Raw genomic sequence first — 17,578 nt, 5'->3', positions numbered from 1 at the left:
CTACAAAATTCTTTCTAGCCCATTGTTTAAGATTTTGTTATACGTGTATTGAACACCAATAATTGAAGGACCTTTACGAAGCAAAGCTGCATTAGGCACGGACGTTGGGGTCAAAATACTCCAATAAATACTAAAGTAGAGTTGTTCAATAGTGGTGTTTTTTTAGTCATCTAGCGGCGTTTTTAAGCGCAGCATATAAACTTCCCGTCCCAAGAAAAAACACCGCTAGAAATGCCACTAAAACTAACACCGCAAATGTTTGTGGCGTTTGTAAATCAAAAGCACCGCAACAGGTTATGTCATTTAACGGCGTTTGTAAATAAAACGCCGCAAAAGGTAAGGCCATATAGAGGCGTTTGAGAGCCAAAAACACCGCAAATGTGTAGTCCTTTACTGGCGTTTTTCATCCTGAAACGTTGCTGATCGAAACTGATATACAAATATTATTTTGTACTCTTTATTGCCCAATTTAACCTATCCAGTTATAATATCCAATAGCAACCTTGATACGACTCGAATTAACTAAAAAATACTTAACAACATAAATAAATCAAAGTTTACAAACATTCAAATAATGTAGTTCAACATTCAAGTAAAATGTAATGTAGTTCAGCAACCAGAATAAACAGAGCATGAACCTAACAAATCACCCAGGGTGGTGAATTTCACGCTTGATTTTACTGCATCGTCTGTTTCATAGCTTTAAGTTATTTTTGAAATTCATCATATTTTGTCTAATATGATACTTTACTCATTTCTCTCTCTGCTTCTCTCACTTCAACTTCATATTTCATTTGAGTAAGTTTTTTATCCACTTCAGTCAATTGTTGTTTTAATCAAATAATTTATGATTGATAAGATTGGCTTTGTGATGGCATGTAATAAAACAAACTAGATCCAAAATATTTTGTCGGAGTAACGAATGATCCCTAATAGCGGACTCGATCATATCTTCTGAGAACAAAATTTTCAACAAAATAAATTGATTTTCAATCTTGTCCATATTAATGAAACCATGAGATAAACCGTAGCTTCATGCTTCATCCTTTTATCACTCAATTTTCAATAATAATCAATTAAGAATTTAAAATGAATTCAAAAATTATTTAAAACAAAAATGTTATACTATAAATATAAGTATAACATAACTATTATTTTATGTCCAGTAAATATATCATGATTACTGCAACATTAAGAGTCATAGGATAGACATCTATTTTTTTTTTGTCATTTTGAAGAGCTTTATTCGTCCAACTCTATTGTCGGACGTAATTTCTTACAATGTAGAATATAAATTAATACTTACAAAATATTAATAAATAAAAAATATATTTGCCACTATGTGAATAATTATAATTAAAAATAGAATACCTCGTCATGAGCTACACTATGCGAAACTGCACTACCACACGAGGCAAGTGCGTCACATACCTCTTTTACACGAGTGAGATACACTCGTATGCTATCATTGCCTTTCCTTAGCGACTGCAACTTGCAGTGCAAACTCATAGCAGCCGTCGTGGATCTGCTGGCAAAGAGTTGTTGCACAACACTCCATACTGCAACTGCAGATTCGGCACCAACAAAATGAGGAAGAAGATGAGGGCTAATGGTTGACAGGAGCCACGAAGCAAGCGCACTGTCCTGCGCAACAAAATCCTCAAATGCATCATTGACACGAATCACACCGGTATCATCAAGAATCGTCTCCGGTGGTGATTGTAGAGCTCCGGTCAACAGGCGTTCAAGACGGTGACTCCTTACTGTGAGCAGAATTTGCTGCTTCCACATAAGGTAGTTTATCTCATCAAGAACAACGCTGATTTTCTTGTGAGAGAAGCCCGTACTTGTGGACGAATCCATTGAAACACCAAGCAAGAATCACGCAGCAAAAGTTATTCAAGAAACCCCAAGACTAATGGCGAAAGATACCATATTAAAAAACTGTATATGAAAAGGAATATATTCAATACTTACTTTAACAATGACTGATACATCACTTATATAGCAAACACTGCTATTCTGTTAAGCTAACAGCCTCTCTAACTAACTAACAACTTTTGGCGCGCAATGCTAACTAAATTGTATTATGCACGTTTATATCAAGCTAACATGCGGCTTTGGTTCTATGTCTCTAAAGAAAATTCTAAATTAGAGATTTGGCACAAACTCCACTAAATTATATATTCGACGTGGCGTTTATGCAAAAATGCCACAATATATCAATTTATTACGGCGTTTAGGGAAAAAAATATCACTACACGTACCTGAATATTATGGTGTATACCAGTAAATGCCACTATTTGTATATTTTGTGGCGTTTGTCACTAAAACGCCGCTAAATTTATACAGTTTGCGGTGTCCGTTCAAAAAACGCTATTATAAATATCGTGTTAAAAACATTTTTGATATTTCGATATAACAAATTAAGTTAAATGAATTTTAAGAATTTTACAAATGATTTTACAATTTATATTCTATTCAATTTATCGAATATCAAATTATTACTCCAAGTCTTTGAAGATCAATTTTAATCCTTACTAAATGTGTAAAATTGTGATTTGTACTTAAACTATTTTTGAAACAATTTTTCAAAGTATTTTAAACTAAAATCAAGCCTTAAATCAATTTTTCAAAGGCATGCACCGATGCATCAATACCATGCATCGATGCATCAATGAATAAATTGAAACATCGAATGCATTTCATGCACCGATGCACTCTTCATGCATCGATGCACTCTTCATGCATCGATGCACTCTGATTTAATTAAAACATCGAATGCATTTGATGCATCGATGCACAATACATGCATCGATGCACCAGGCTATTTTTCAAACATCGAATGCACTTCATGCATCGACGCACTCTTAGTGCACCGATGCACTAGGAGTTCAACGGTCAAAATATTTGAAATTTTACACTAATGCACCGATGCATAATAGTCACGCATCGATGCATGAGACGCTCTCACCCAGAAAATTAATTGTTTTCACATAATAACGGCTCTATTAACTCCACTAATTATCACCAACGTTCAGAATTGATTCAAGGAGTATTTAAACAAGTTTAGAAGCCATTGATCAACAACAAGAAACATCAAGCAATTAGAATCAAGAGAGAATCAAAGAGAAAGCATCAAACCTCAAGTTTGAGCATTTCAAGCCTATTTTTCATTCAATATTCATTTTGCTTTCAAGAACACTTATTGTGCTCAATTGTATTTATTCTTAAGTGTTCTTTCTTTGTTCTAGAATTGTGCAAACATATTTGTCTTGTGAGGTTTTTCTTGTAAGTTTGCAAATTTGTATTTCTCTTTGAGAAAAGAGTGTTCTCAAGAATTGGGGTATATTCTTGAGGGAGTTGTAAGGTTATCTTTTTGGCCTCAAAAGAAAGAACAAATTAGTGAATTTTTTGGAAAATCCTTAGTGTGGATAGCTAAGGTAGTGGACGTAGACTTTGGTTGATAAAGTCGAACCACTCTAAATCGCTGTGCAATTTCTTTCAATTTTCTGCAAAAGCTTCCACCAAAATTTTTATTGCCAATTCACCCCCTCTTGGCCGATTCAGTCAATTGATTAACTCAACAATTGGTATCAGAGCCTAACTCATTTGAAGGTTTAATCGCCTCTTGAGTCGATTCTGGAAGAGTTATTTCGATAATCAAAGTCATCAATGGCCTCCGCTTCAAACTTCGACTCCGGTCTCGACTCGATGCTCGTCAACAAGCCTCATTTCTTCAATGGAGCTAACTATGCCTATTGGAAGAATAGAATGATGTACTTCATTCAAGAAAGTGACATGGGAGCATGGAATGCTGTAGAAGAAGGATACATTAAACCTCTCACTCATCCAAGGTTGTGGAGTGAAGGAGAGACAAGAATGTTCCAGCTCAACTCCAAAGCCATCCATATCATTTTTTGTGCTCTTGGACTAGATGAATACGGAAGAGTTTCATCATGTACAACCACCAAAGAAATATGGGACAAACTTCAAGTCACTCATGAAGGTACCGATAAGGTAAAGAAATCTAAAATTAGTATTCTAACGCATAGCTATGAAAATTTCAGGATGAAACCAAATGAAGATATCAAAGCTATGACGGATAGATTTTCAACGATTGTCAATGGTCTCAAATCATATGGAGAGATCATTTCAAATGAAAAGCTTGTGAGGAAGTTAGTCTACTCTCTCCTAAAATCGTGGCAATCAAAGAATACAGCAATCATCGAGTCTAAGGACTTAATGTCCTTAACTCTTGAAGAGCTAATTGGGTCACTCCTCACTCATGAAATGATGCTCGAAGATGAGGTGGACCTCGACAAGATTGACGAGACACCAAAGGAGAAGGAGAATAAGAAAAATATTGGAGTTGCTCTCAAATCCACAAAAGATGAGAGTGATTCGAATAACGATGACGATGACGAGGAAATGGCATTGTTTGCCAAACGGTTCAGAAAAATGATGAGACCTTATCGTGGAAGAAATGAACCGAAAGAGAAGGACCCAATCATTTGCTACGAATACAAAAAGCCAGGGCATGTCAAATATGATTGCCCACAATTGAGGAAAAAGGGTCAATCAAAGAATAAGCACAAGGCTCATGTGGCTACATGGAGCGATGAAGAAAGTTTCGATGAAGAGGAACAAGAAGTAGCTAACTTGTGCTTGATGGCATTTGAGGAAGATTCTAAGGTAACCTCTAACTCATCTAATTTTGATGATTTATCCTATGATGAGTTATTAGAGGAATATAATGGGTTGACTTCGGATTATGAGAAATTATTTTTAAAATATAAAAATGATGTTTCAAAATCGAAAAATGAAAACAAACTCATATTCAAAACCAACAATGATCTTGAAAGTAAAATCAAAGATTTGCAAATCAAACTAGAAGAGTTTGAAAAGAAAAATTTAGATTTGCAAAATTTACTTTCAAAGATCAATGATGATCATCAAAAGAAAATTGATGATATTAAAACTTCTTTTGATAAAGTTGGAACAAAACATTTTGAAAAAGGTGGAAATTCAAAATCCAACTTTGTTAGAAAAAGTTTTAGAAACTACAATCATAGAGGTCCCCAAAGAACCTCTAATGAAAAAATCGTTAAAAGTATGTGGGTTCCTAAAGAACTCATTACTACTAAAGATAAAAATATCCTACACAAATGGATACGTAAGGGGACTAGGATTTTGGAAACTAATGAATATGGACCCAAAAGAATTTGGGTACCAAAAATAAAAAATTAATCTATGTTTGTAGGGAAAGAAGCATTGCTACAAGGCACGGGAAACAAATTCAAATTCATGGTACCTTGATAGTGGATGCTCAAGACACATGACCGGAGACAAAAGCCGGTTCATTGAGCTTAACGCCAAAAATGGAGGAGAAGTGACTTTTGGAGATAATTCAAAAGGTCACATTGAAGGTATTGGTACAATAGGTAATACCTCTTCCATACAAATTAAAAATGTTTTATATGTGAATGGATTAAAGCATAATCTATTGAGTATTAGTCAATTATGCGATAAAGGATTCAATGTCTTATTTGAAATTAATGGTTGTAAAGTCATTGACATTGCATCTAATCGGATTATGCTTGTTGGTCATAGAATAGGAAACATATACATGGTGCATTTAGATTCTTTTGATATGACTAATTTATGCATAGTTGATAAGGATGAACATGATAGTTGGTTATGGCATAGGAGACTAGGACATGCTAGTATGAGTGTTTTGCAACGGTTAATTCAAGGAGACCTAGTAAGAGGGTTGCCTAAGCTTAAATTTGATAATGATAAAATCTGTTATGCTTGTGCTAAAGGAAAACAAAAGCGAGTTTCTTTTAAATCCATTAATGATGTATCAACTAGTAGAGTTTTACAATTGATCCATTTAGATCTTTTTGGGCCAACTAGAACTAGTAGCTTGGGTGGAAAACAATATGCATTTGTCTTGGTAGATGACTATTCTAGATATACTTGGGTTCTATTTTTAAATACTAAAGATGAAGCATTAGAACAATTCATCACGTTTTCAAAAGTAATCCAAAATGAAAAAGGTTACTCTATAACTAGTGTTAGGAGTGATCATGTAACTGAATTTGAAAATCTTGGATTTACTGAATTTTGTAACTCTAACGGTATTAGCCATAATTTTTTAGCACCTAGAACCCCTCAACAAAATGGAGTTGTTGAGAGGAAAAATCGAACTTTAGAAGAAATGGCTAGAACCATACTTTGTGAAAATAATTTGCCAAAATATTTTTGGGCGGAAGCCACAAATACCGCTTGTTATGTTGTAAATCGAGTAATGATTAGGCCAATTTTAAAGAAAACTCCATAAGAAATTTTCAAAAATAAAAAGCCTAACATTAGTTATTTTCATCCTTTTGGATGTAAATGTTTTGTTTTAAACAACAGTAAAGAAAACCTTGGCAAATTTGATGCTAAAAGTGATGAAGGAATTTTTTTGGGTTATTCCTTAAATTCTAAATCCTATCGTGTATTTAATAAAAGAACTTTAGTTGTAGAAGAGTCTATACATGTTGTTTTCGATGATAATCCCCTTCCGAGGAAGGATTCTTGTGTGAATGATGATGTAGGTGTTATAAATACAAATGACGTTAGACATGACGTTGGAGAACCATCATCAAAGGAAGAAACAAAAAATGAGGAAACTCATGATCCTCTTGAGAATCCAACCATTGAAGAAAGGGAAGTATCTTATCCAAGAGAGTACAACTATGTCAAGGATGGTGAAATTATAAGTGATCCATCAAAAGGGGTAACAACTCGATCTTCTCTTAGAAATATTTGTAATTATGTTGCATTTATCTCATGCATAGAGCCTAAGAATATTAAAGAAGCATTAAATTATGAACATTGGATTATGGCTATGCAAGAAGAGTTAAATCAATTTGAGAGAAGTAAAGTATGAACATTAGTTAAAAGGCATAGTAATAAATCTGTTGTAGGTACTAGATGGGTATTTAGGAATAAGCTTGATGAGAGTGGTAATATAGTGAGAAACAAGGCTAGACTTGTTGCTCAAGGGTATACTCAAGAAGAGGGCATAGACTATGATGAAACATATGCTCTCGTACCTAGAATGGAAGCAATTAGAATGTTATTAGCATTTGCATGTTTCAATGAATTTAAATTAAATCAAATGGATGTTAAAAGTGCATTTTTAAATGGTTTTATAAAAGAAGAAGTGTATGTGGAACAACCTCCAGGTTTTGAAGATTCAAATTTTCCGGATCATGTTTTAAAATTGACAAAAGCTATTTATGGTTTAAAGCAAGCTCCTAGAGCGTGGTATGAAAGATTGTCAAATTTTTTAATTGAAAAATGTTTTTCAAAAGGGAAGGTTGACACTACATTGTTTTTAAAGCATAAAGGTAAAGATTTATTAGTAGTTCAAATTTATGTTGATGATATAATATTTGGTTCTACTAATGATGTTCTTTGCCAAGAATTTTCTAAGCTAATGCAAAGTGAGTTTGAGATGAGCATGATGGGGGAGCTCTCATTTTTCTTGGGACTCCAAATCAAGCAAAGAAAAGATGGCATCTTCATCAATCAAGCTAAGTACGTCAAAGATATGCTCAAGAAGTTTGGACTGAAAAATGGGAAACCTCATGACACTCCAATGAGCTCTTCAACAAAGCTTGACTTAGATGAATGAGGTAAATGTGTAGATGTTAAATTATATAGGTCAATGATTGGATCTATACTTTACCTAACTGCAAGTAGATCGAACATTATGTTTAGTGTTTGCTTATGTGCTAGATTTCAATCATGCCCTAAGGAATCACATTTACTAGCTGTTAAGAGAATCTTTAGATACCTTAAAGACACTCCTAGTTTAGGACTTTGGTATCCTAGAGACTCTAACTTTAGCTTGCATGCTTTTTCTGATGCGGATTATGGATGATGCAAATTAGATAAGAAAAGCACCTCCGGTACTTGCCAATTCCTTGGAAATATGCTGATTTCTTGGTTTTTAAAGAAACAAAATTGTGTTGCATTATCTACTACTGAAGCCGAATACATTTCAGCTGGTAGTTGTTGTGCACAAGTTTTATGGATGAAACAACAACTTTTTGATTATGGAATTGAAGTTGGTACCATTCCTATCAAGTGTGACAATACTAGTGCTATTTGTCTCACTAAAAATCCCATCCAACACTCTAGAACTAAGCACATTGAAATAAGACATCACTTCATTAGAGACCATGTCACTAAGGAAGATGTAGTTCTAGAATTTTGTTGATACTTTGCACCAATTAGCGGATATCTTTACAAAACCTTTAGACAAAGAAAGATTTTGGACACTTAGGAGAAAATTAGGTTTAACCAACCTATCTTCACATAGTGTTTAAAATAATTTTTAGCACTTTTAAGAATAAATGAAAAATGTTTATAATAGTAATTTTTGATTGCATTCATTGCTATTAGTTAGGGGGAGTTTATGTTATTTGGTGAAAATTAATTTTATGTTCAAATATTTTTAAGAGATTAACTTGATTGATTGAACATGGTTAATTTTCAATATATGAGTTGCCAAAACCACTAGAGCTAAATAATTTAGCATTTTAAGTGTTTAAAATGGATTTTTGACATTTTTGTGCTTAATGCACCGATGCACTTAACAATGCATCGATGCATCCCTTTGAATGTGCATCGATGCATCCGCATGATGCACCGATGCATGCCTTGAATGTGCATCGATGCACAAGACCATGCATCGATGCATCCGTCGGGTTTTAGGTTAAAATGCCTCATTTTCTTCATTTTCTCAAAACCTAAAAACCCCTCACTCAAAGTCGTTCGTCTCTCTCTCTCTTAAATCTCCATTCTTGCTCAAAATCAACGATTTTTCGACGGAATTTTCAAGCTTTTCAACTCCCAAACATGCTTCAATCATTAAATCGTGCAAAACAACTCCTCATCTCTCTCAATCCTAATTTTCAAGGTATTTTTCTAAAAACCTCTATTTTACAAATTTATGATTTTAGAACTAGTTTTAATTAGTTCTAGGATGTACATTATATCGGGCATTGATTGTTTGTTTGATTCTAAACAAGATTATACTGACAATTTCTTCCAAAACAAACAATTTTTCAAAAAAAAATATATAGTAAGATTTTTGATTTAATTGTTTTTGTTTTCATGAAAACTATATTATTATGATTATCAATTTTTTAATAGTTTTCAAAACATGCCCATTAGGATTGATTTAGAGAACCTTGAAATATTGAGGACTCAATTGAGTTTTGGGATTGATTGTGCATACATATGTTTTCAAATTACAGGTAATATTCCTTATTTCGTTTCCTTTAATCATGTCTAATCCAAAACGTCCTAGAACTTCGTCTAGTCGTTATCGTTCAAACCAACTGCCAAATCCCGTTCCTCCACCACCCAATAGTCTATTAGGTTCTTGTTTTAACATGCCTGAGCGTCGTAGAGACGAACTGTACTCTAGGTACAGAAATTCTTTCCAAACTTATAGAATTCGTGAAGAGCGTATTCCTTCGCTTCAAGCTATGGTTGACATCAATTTCGAATACCTCCCAATTCTTAAACAATGGAAGTTTGATAAACTTTTTTTTCTTCAACCTATCGTTTTCCACCAATTAGTCCGCATTTTCTATTCCAATGCGGTCTGTATTCAAAATCAAACCCAATGTGGAACCATCAGAATTAGATCCTATCTTCTAGGACAGTACATTGTTGTTGATTCCGCAACTATTGATTCTCATTTCGGGTTAGATGATGATGGTGTGTTTGACGAAAAAGAATATGTGGCTTATCCCTATACTCCTAATGTTAGTGTCAGTACCCTTCGAACCCATCACGACTGTTTCCTTCATTTTATTATTTCTTGGTGGTTTCGTCCTTCTGCTGGTAGGTACTCCACTCTACGTGCTAGGGATTTATGGTGGATATATTGTATTAAAAATAAAATCAAAATAAATCTTCCACAAGTCATTTTTAGTCAACTAGTAGACATCGTAAACATTGTTCCTTCTAAACATGTTGAAACATTAGCCTACGGATGTCTACTTAGTAACATGTTTATCAAATTTGGTCTAGACGTTTCTCTCAACACTCCCATTCCTCTCCAAAATCAAATCAATCTCACTTCTTTAAAGAAAGCGGATTGGGTTCAAGATGAACGCACCGGTTTTTGGGTCTTCCGACCAAATAAACAAACTCCGGGAGCTAGTTCTTCTCGTGCTCCTCCTCCTCCTCCGGTTGCGAATGTTGATCCGAGCTTCAAGGGATATTTCAAGATATTGACGATCCAGCTAATGCACCGGAACCCGCTCGGCAAGAAGATCAAACACCACCTTATTTCCGATATGTTTTAGAGGCATTTGATCTACGATTTGCTTCCATGGAGTCTCAGATTACTGAGTTTCAGAGGGAGATGCGTGATCGTATGGATGATCTGACTCTTGAAGTTCGAGCTCATTATCCTTCTCCTCCCGATCCTCCGATGGAGTAGATTTGTATTTCTTGTTATGCTTTCTTAAAATTAAAACTTGGATTGATTTTGATATTTCTGGTTTCTTTGTTTTTGATACTTTGACTGGACTTATTTTATATATTTATATTTATGGATGCTTGAACTTAATATATATATTTGGTTTGGTTAAATTTTCTTATTTTTGCATCATTAGACATATATGACCAATTGTCCATTGCATGTTATATGAATATTGATTTATGAAACTAATGGCTAACCTCTCTTTTGATTGTGATCTTAGCAGCTTATAATTAATAAATCAATTGGCTTAAGTTTTTCAAAACATTCTTGTTTAAAACGTTTTATAGAGTCTTTTTGATTTAACAAAAAGGGGGAGAAGATGTGTGTCATAGTAAGGGGGAGTAATTTTTCAAAAGCTGATTTCAAAAATAATTTTCTAAATCTTAAAATTTTCCAAGTGTTTTGTTATATCAAAAAGGGGGAGATTGTTAAAAACATTTTTGATATTTCGATATAACAAATTAAGTTAAATGAATTTTAAGATTTTTACAAATGATTTTACAATTTATATTCGATTCAATTTATCGAATATCAAATTATTACTCCAAGTCTTTGAAGATCAATTTTAATCCTTACTAAATGTGTAAAATTGTGATTTGTACTTAAACTATTTTTTAAACAATTTTTCAAAGTATTTTAAACCAAAATCAAGCCTTAAATCAATTTTTCAAAGGCATGCACCGATGCATCAATACCATGCATCGATGCATCAATGAATAAATTGAAACATCGAATGCATTCCATGCACCGATGCACTCTCCATGCATCGATACACTGATTTAATTAAAACATCGAATGCATTTGATGCATCGATGCACAATACATGCATCGATGCACCAGGCTATTTTTCAAACATCGGATGCACTAGGAGTCCAACGGTCAAAATATTTGAAATTTTTACACTAGTGCACTGATGCATAATGGTCATGCATTGATGCATGAGACGCTCCCACCCAAAAAATTAACTGTTTTCACACAATAACGGCTTTATTAACTCCACTAATTATCACTAACGTTCAGAATTGATTCAAGGAGTATTTAAACAAGTTTAGAAGCCATTGATCAACAACAAGAAACATCAAGCAATTAGAATCAAGAGAGAATCAAAGAGAAAGCATCAAACCTCAAGTTTGAGCATTTCAAGCCTATTTTTCATTCAATATTCATTTTGCTTTCAAGAACACTTATTGTGCTCAATTGTATTTATTCTTGAGTGTTATTTCTTTGTTCTAGAATTGTGCAAACATATTTGCCTTGTGAGGTTTTTCTTGTAAGTTTGCAAATTTGTATTTCTCTTTGAGAAAAGAGTGTTCTCAAGAATTGGGGTATATTCTTGAGGGAGTTGTAAGGTTATCTCTTTGGCCTCAAAAGAAAGAACAAATTAGTGAATTTGTTGGAAAATCCTTAGTGTGGATAGCTAAGGTAGTGGACGTAGACTTTGGTTGATAAAGTCGAACCACTCTAAATCGCTGTGCAATTTCTTTCAATTTTCTGCAAAAGCTTCTACCAAAATTTTTATTGCCAATTCACCCCCTCTTAGCCGATTCAGTCAATCGATTAACTCAACATATCGCTATATGTGGAAAAAAAAGAATTAAAGTGATTATTTATTCAAATGTTATGCATATATTTTGACATTATGCCTTAATTTTGTACCTAAATCGTTTCTCGTCCAATCAGATACTTAGATTTGATTTTAACGTTTAATCATGTACCTAAGCTTGCCTCCCTTTTTTAAATTAGTACATGAACCTGGTTTCTTGAATAAAACTGATGAGATTAAGAACCAAATTAAATATTGAAACTAAATTTAGGTACCTAATTAAACAAAAAAAAAGCTTAATTACTAAATTAAACCTTGAAACTATGTGAATACTACTTTATAGAATTCTATATGAATAGTTGAATCAATTTGAATTATAATATTTGTTCTATAGGCTTAGGGTCGACTAATGCAGGCAAGTTACCTAATTCATTATATAATTGTCTGCTTTGACTCTCACTTACCACATGCACAAGATTCTCAAGACAAGCTACCAACGTTTTCGACACTTTGGGGTACATTTTTGTTTCCTTGTCGAATATTATTGAGCACTTAAGTTGAAAAAAAAAAACATCATTTTAAAATTTAATATTTAAATTGATACTGGAATTGGGCAGTGTCTCTCAATTCAGGTATGAATTTGATCCAAAAAAAAGTTCAATGTACCAAACTGAAAAAAAAACTAAATTCAAGTACTGTTTTAAATATCAAACTTTTTTAATGAAACATATAATTCAATATTTTTAGTGAAAAAAATTAAGGGTGCTTTTAAGGAACATATATTTTTACTTGACAATTACAGAATCTATAGAAATATGAGACAATGACGACGAAGGGGTGTAAACGAGCCGAGACGAGCTCGAGAATTGCTGAGCTCGACTCGACTCGAAAACTCTGAAATGGAGCTCGACCCGACTCGAAAACTTGCGAGCTTAAAATTTTCAAGCTCGACTCGAACTCGAAATCTTGAATTGAAGCTCGTGAGTAGCTCGAAATGAAAAAAAAAATCTTAAACTTAACTCAATTGAAGCCTCAAACTTGAACTCGAACATGAACCTTAAATATATGAAAATCTTACTGTATTTTTAAAAAATCAATACATAATGTTAATATTATTAATATTGTTTTCTTAAAAAAATCTTAATATATTATATTTTCGAGCTGCTCACGAGCTTTTTGAGTCGAATATCAAGTAGCTCGTTTCGGCTCGTTATGAACTCGAGTCGAGTCCATTCGATCCGAGTATTTATCGAGCCTTGATCGAGTCGATCTCGAGTAACTCGCGATCTGTCTCATCTCATTTACAACCCTAATGATGATGTCAAAAAACTGAGTCCACGACAGTCCTCTTACTAGTTTACGTTGAGAAAATAACCTCAGTGACCAAAAATGCCTTATAATATACGATTTTAACCAATTTTTTTTGGATTTTCCAAAATGACAAACTAAATCGCAATCCGAGTATTACCACGACCACGACCATGACCCGAGACGGACGGCGGCGGCGGCGCGCGAGAGTCCCCCTTGTTCTCTATCACTCAACAAGGAAGTGGGAAAGCCAAGCCTTAAATACCATTCCCAATAGTGTTTTCAATACTATGTGGGATTGAGCATTACCAACACTTGTTTCCAATACAATGTGATTATTCAGGAAACAATTAACAATCATGCACCTTAAAACAACTGAATCAGCAACCAATTGCATTAGTATTATACGATTAAATATGTCATAATTAAAAGTCAATCTACAATCAATCGCGATTATTGCAATTTTAAGCAAAACATTCAAAAATAGTATCACTATATAAGGCTCAATCCCACAAAGTATTGGGAACAAGTGTTGGTAATGCTCAATCCCACATAGTATTGGAAACACTAATAGGAATGGTATTTAAGGCTTGGCTTTCCCACTTCCTTGTTGAGTGATAGAGAACAAGGGAGACTCTCGCGCGCCGCCGCCGTCCGTCTCGTCTCGTCTCGGGTCGTGGTCGTGGTAATACGTGTCTTCGACACGTCCGCACGAATACTATCTTTTTAGAGAAAATTCTTAAGAAACAAATGCAATACCGTCGTTGCGATTTTGGACTATCGCAACGAATTTGGAATAAATCGCAACGCGAACTTCTGCGATTTTGGACTATCGCAACGAATTTGGAATAAATCAATTGTTTAAAAGTTCTAACCTAATTTAAGTATTATGTAGACGAGTACGACCGTTCTAACCTAATTTGAACCATGACATTGCTTAAAAGTTCTAATATCTTAGTTATATTAGACCAATCAATTGTTGGACCAAAGGAGTGGATGGAGGCAATCGTCTCCCTGAAAATTTAAAATTATCATATATTTTAAATTTTTTTTCTATGTATTTTGTATTATAAATCTATTTTCGCCCTTGAAATTTTAATTCAACCTCTTAACATAAAATCTTACGTCCGTCCCTAATTATTGATATAAATATATTGATTATAGTTATAGCTTAATCTATACATTATACTAATAAATTAAATCCTAAACAGTCCATGGAAAGATAGATAACTAAAAAATAAAGATCCTAATGATGCACCAGCACTAAATCAACAATTAGTAGTCAAGTGAATAAGTGAAACAACAATGGTGGTCTGCCGAAAAATCTAATATGCGCCGAAAGGTGCACACTACAAGGACACCCATCATCCAATTTAAAATTGTTTTTTTAATAGTATCCATTATAAAATAATATTTATTTAGAATTTTTATAATTTATTGTCAACGTAGATATAATTTTGGTTGAATTCAGAGCAAGAGAAATAGCCTACGATGACTTAACAGTAGAGAAAAGGGTTCTCCTTTTTCCTTTATACCTCCAAATACATACCCTAAAAACAAAAACAACTCCAAGTTAGTAGTGTCAGCTCCTGGGAATTTCTATCCTTTGTCAGTCCACTTCACCTATTCGAAGTAAAACAGAAAAAAATTACACCACTCCCACCAGCTGTAATTCTTGTCTGTGAGCTCATTCCATGCCAAATATTGGCGTCTGAAACACTGAGAGGCTTGGCTTTGCAGTCTGATAAGAATGCAATGGCTGCGCAATGTCCCAGCTATGGTTGATGCCGTTGCCATTGTTGTTTATTACGAGCGGTGTAGCGAATACAGTCGATGAACTAACATTGTAATCACCTCTGTTGTTGATGCTCTCGGTGACTGCCGAATTCAATCCGTAATCGAAACCGAAGCTGGCCGGAGTTTGTAACATGCTAGTTGGTGCAACTGTGACACTAGGGTGCCTTGTTGTACCGATGCCGTTTCCGAAGATATTCGACCAATAATCGGAATGGTCTTGCTTGATGGGAACTGCAAAGCTGCTGAGATTGGAGCCTGCAGCAGAAGAGAGATCTCTGTTGTCGTTGTCGGTGACCGAGGTGATCTTAGCATCGGAAGCCTTGGATTTGCCGCTAAGGCCACCGATGGGAAGATTACTGTTGGCGATGCTTTTTACGTTATACCGGCTCATGTCGAAGTTCGTCACTGCATTTAACCCCCGGAACTTGATTGCAGCAATATCATAGGCCTCAGCTGCCTCTACTTGGGTGGCTGCAAAACAATTTCTTGAGAAAATAACATAAATTAGTTAATAAACAAACAAAAGGAAATAAAAAATCACTCACTAAATGTGCCCAGGTAGAGATCTTTGTTTCCTGCAACTCTTCCAATTCTTGCCTGCCACCTCCCATGTTGATGATGCCTGAAATATAAAAGCAAAACATATTAAAATCTACTTTAAAATGAATAATAATTCAGTATATATAATAAATAAAGAACCTTGTGACCCCTCTGTAGATCGAGGTACCCCTAGAAAATCCACTGCTTTTCCTGGGAAAATCAAATTTAACCAAAAAGAAAGCTTAGTCTTTTTGCTGATGCAAAATCATTATTAAAATACGTATGTATACACAAGTTAATATTTACTTGCCTTCGTAGTGAAGCAACAAACTCTTGCCTGGCCATGTTCTTCATCTCTTCTAGTTCCTTCTCGTAGTTAGAAATCTGAAGAAACAGGATAAAATTTTCGGTATAAGATCCAAGAAGTGAATGATGATTTCGAGTCGAGATCGGAGAAACGGTAGTGTTTACCGGGAAGTTTGTAGTGGTGGTCGGACCCCAGTACTTTAGAGCTGCAAGATCATAAGCTCTTGCTGCTTTATCTTCCTTGTCATACCCACCTAATTATATAAAAAAAAGGGAACCAAATTAAGTGATTATGATGAGAATCTATGTTATCCATGCAAACCAACAGAAGTTCAAACTCTCGAGTAATTATTGTCACAGTACGTGAAAAAACAAAAAGAAAACGATGATGTTTAATTATAGTGTGGTTAGAACCGGAAACTCACCCAGATAAACTAAAAGAAAACAATGATGAAACGATTCGAGCATCCATCCATGGCGGCAATCATTCGTTAATCGTCGTGTAAGATGTCAAAATATTAGAATCATCGACGATTCATATAAAATATCATATTCTCAAAATATTTCAAGATTGATATCAAGAACTTGTTATTATTTACCTTGCCTTCCTTTCCTACTTTGGCCTTCTCTTCTGCAACTATTGTCCCATAGGTGAGCTTCATATCTTCCGGTCCATCTATGTCTAATAAATCAACCCAAACCAAAAAAATGGAAACGAAAATTAATAAATTTTGGTAAACTATATTCCATGGTTGTACTTTGTAATTTGTATCGTATGATTTGGTTATTTACCTGGTGACTCCTCTGTAGATAGATGTACGTTGGCCGAAACTATCAGTAGTTTTTCTCGGTGCCGGCTCAGCCGTCGGCACCGCCTGTTGTGGTTTATTTTCAGATGAAAACCCTCGAAGGAAGCTAGCAGCTATGGTTTTAAGCTCGGAGTCATATATCTCGTTGTGGGGGACAGTCACGTCCACGGGTGCAGTACCAGCGCCGGATACGGTGGAGGAACCGCCAAGAAAATCCTCGAGCCTCGGGGCTTTATCGAACACGGTCGTGCCTGCACCTGCACCTGCACCTTGATGTTGTTCAAAGTTGGAAAGAGAGAAAGCGAGCCAATTCTGAGTAGAAAAAGAACCGGTGTTGCTGTGGTTCCCCATGTTCATATCCATAAAAAAAACTTGGGGGTTTAGCTTAACCAGAAGTTGCCTGTTGAAGATTGAACAAATTACCGAGAGAAAGAGAATAAGAGAGAAGTGAGAGGAACATGACACATATATACAGGAGTGTTTGAGATTTATTAAAGCTAAAAAGAGAGAGAGGTGGAAGTGAAGGAAAGAGAAGAGAAGAGGTCGCACGAGAATCGAGGTTCTTTGTTTCTGATAGAGGCAAGGTGGAGTGGGAGCTGCGCTAACAAAATTTAATTTTGATAGTCCATGGAAGAAGACGAGTGAGTGTTTGCAGTATGTGATGGATCAGCTTAGCAATGCAAGTGGAAGCGTTTTCATAGGTTCATTCGGCGG

At 34.8% G+C, this 17,578-nt stretch overlaps 1 protein-coding gene across 2 annotated transcripts; it reads right to left on the bottom strand.

Annotated features, from left to right (window-relative positions):
- Window positions 1-802: 802 nt before the first annotated feature.
- On the bottom strand, window positions 803-17,560 carry LOC120202693 (AP2-like ethylene-responsive transcription factor AIL5). Of its 2 annotated transcripts, XM_039203089.1 has the most exons (9): window positions 16,848-17,560; window positions 16,655-16,737; window positions 16,481-16,489; window positions 16,221-16,309; window positions 16,060-16,133; window positions 15,909-15,959; window positions 15,755-15,831; window positions 15,076-15,680; window positions 803-814 (listed from the first exon to the last, which is right to left on the bottom strand). In XM_039203089.1, the coding sequence occupies exons 1-8, from the start codon at window positions 17,225-17,227 to the stop codon at window positions 15,100-15,102; spliced, it is 1,344 nt and encodes a 447-aa protein (XP_039059020.1). In that variant the 5' UTR covers window positions 17,228-17,560; the 3' UTR covers window positions 803-814; window positions 15,076-15,099. The 2 variants fall into 2 exon arrangements, with proteins under 2 accessions (XP_039059020.1, XP_039059026.1); XM_039203095.1 differs by lacking the exon at window positions 803-814 and having other exon boundaries at window positions 15,072-15,680.
- Between the last annotated feature and the right edge of the window lie 18 nt (window positions 17,561-17,578).

Source organism: Hibiscus syriacus, unplaced genomic scaffold, assembly GCF_006381635.1.
Source record: "Hibiscus syriacus cultivar Baekdansim isolate YM2019G1 unplaced genomic scaffold, ASM638163v2 tig00000340_pilon, whole genome shotgun sequence".
Classification (NCBI taxonomy): Eukaryota; Viridiplantae; Streptophyta; class Magnoliopsida; order Malvales; family Malvaceae; genus Hibiscus; species Hibiscus syriacus.
The sequence above is the reverse complement of the archived record's forward strand: the minus strand, read 5'-3'. Positions and strand labels throughout refer to the sequence as shown.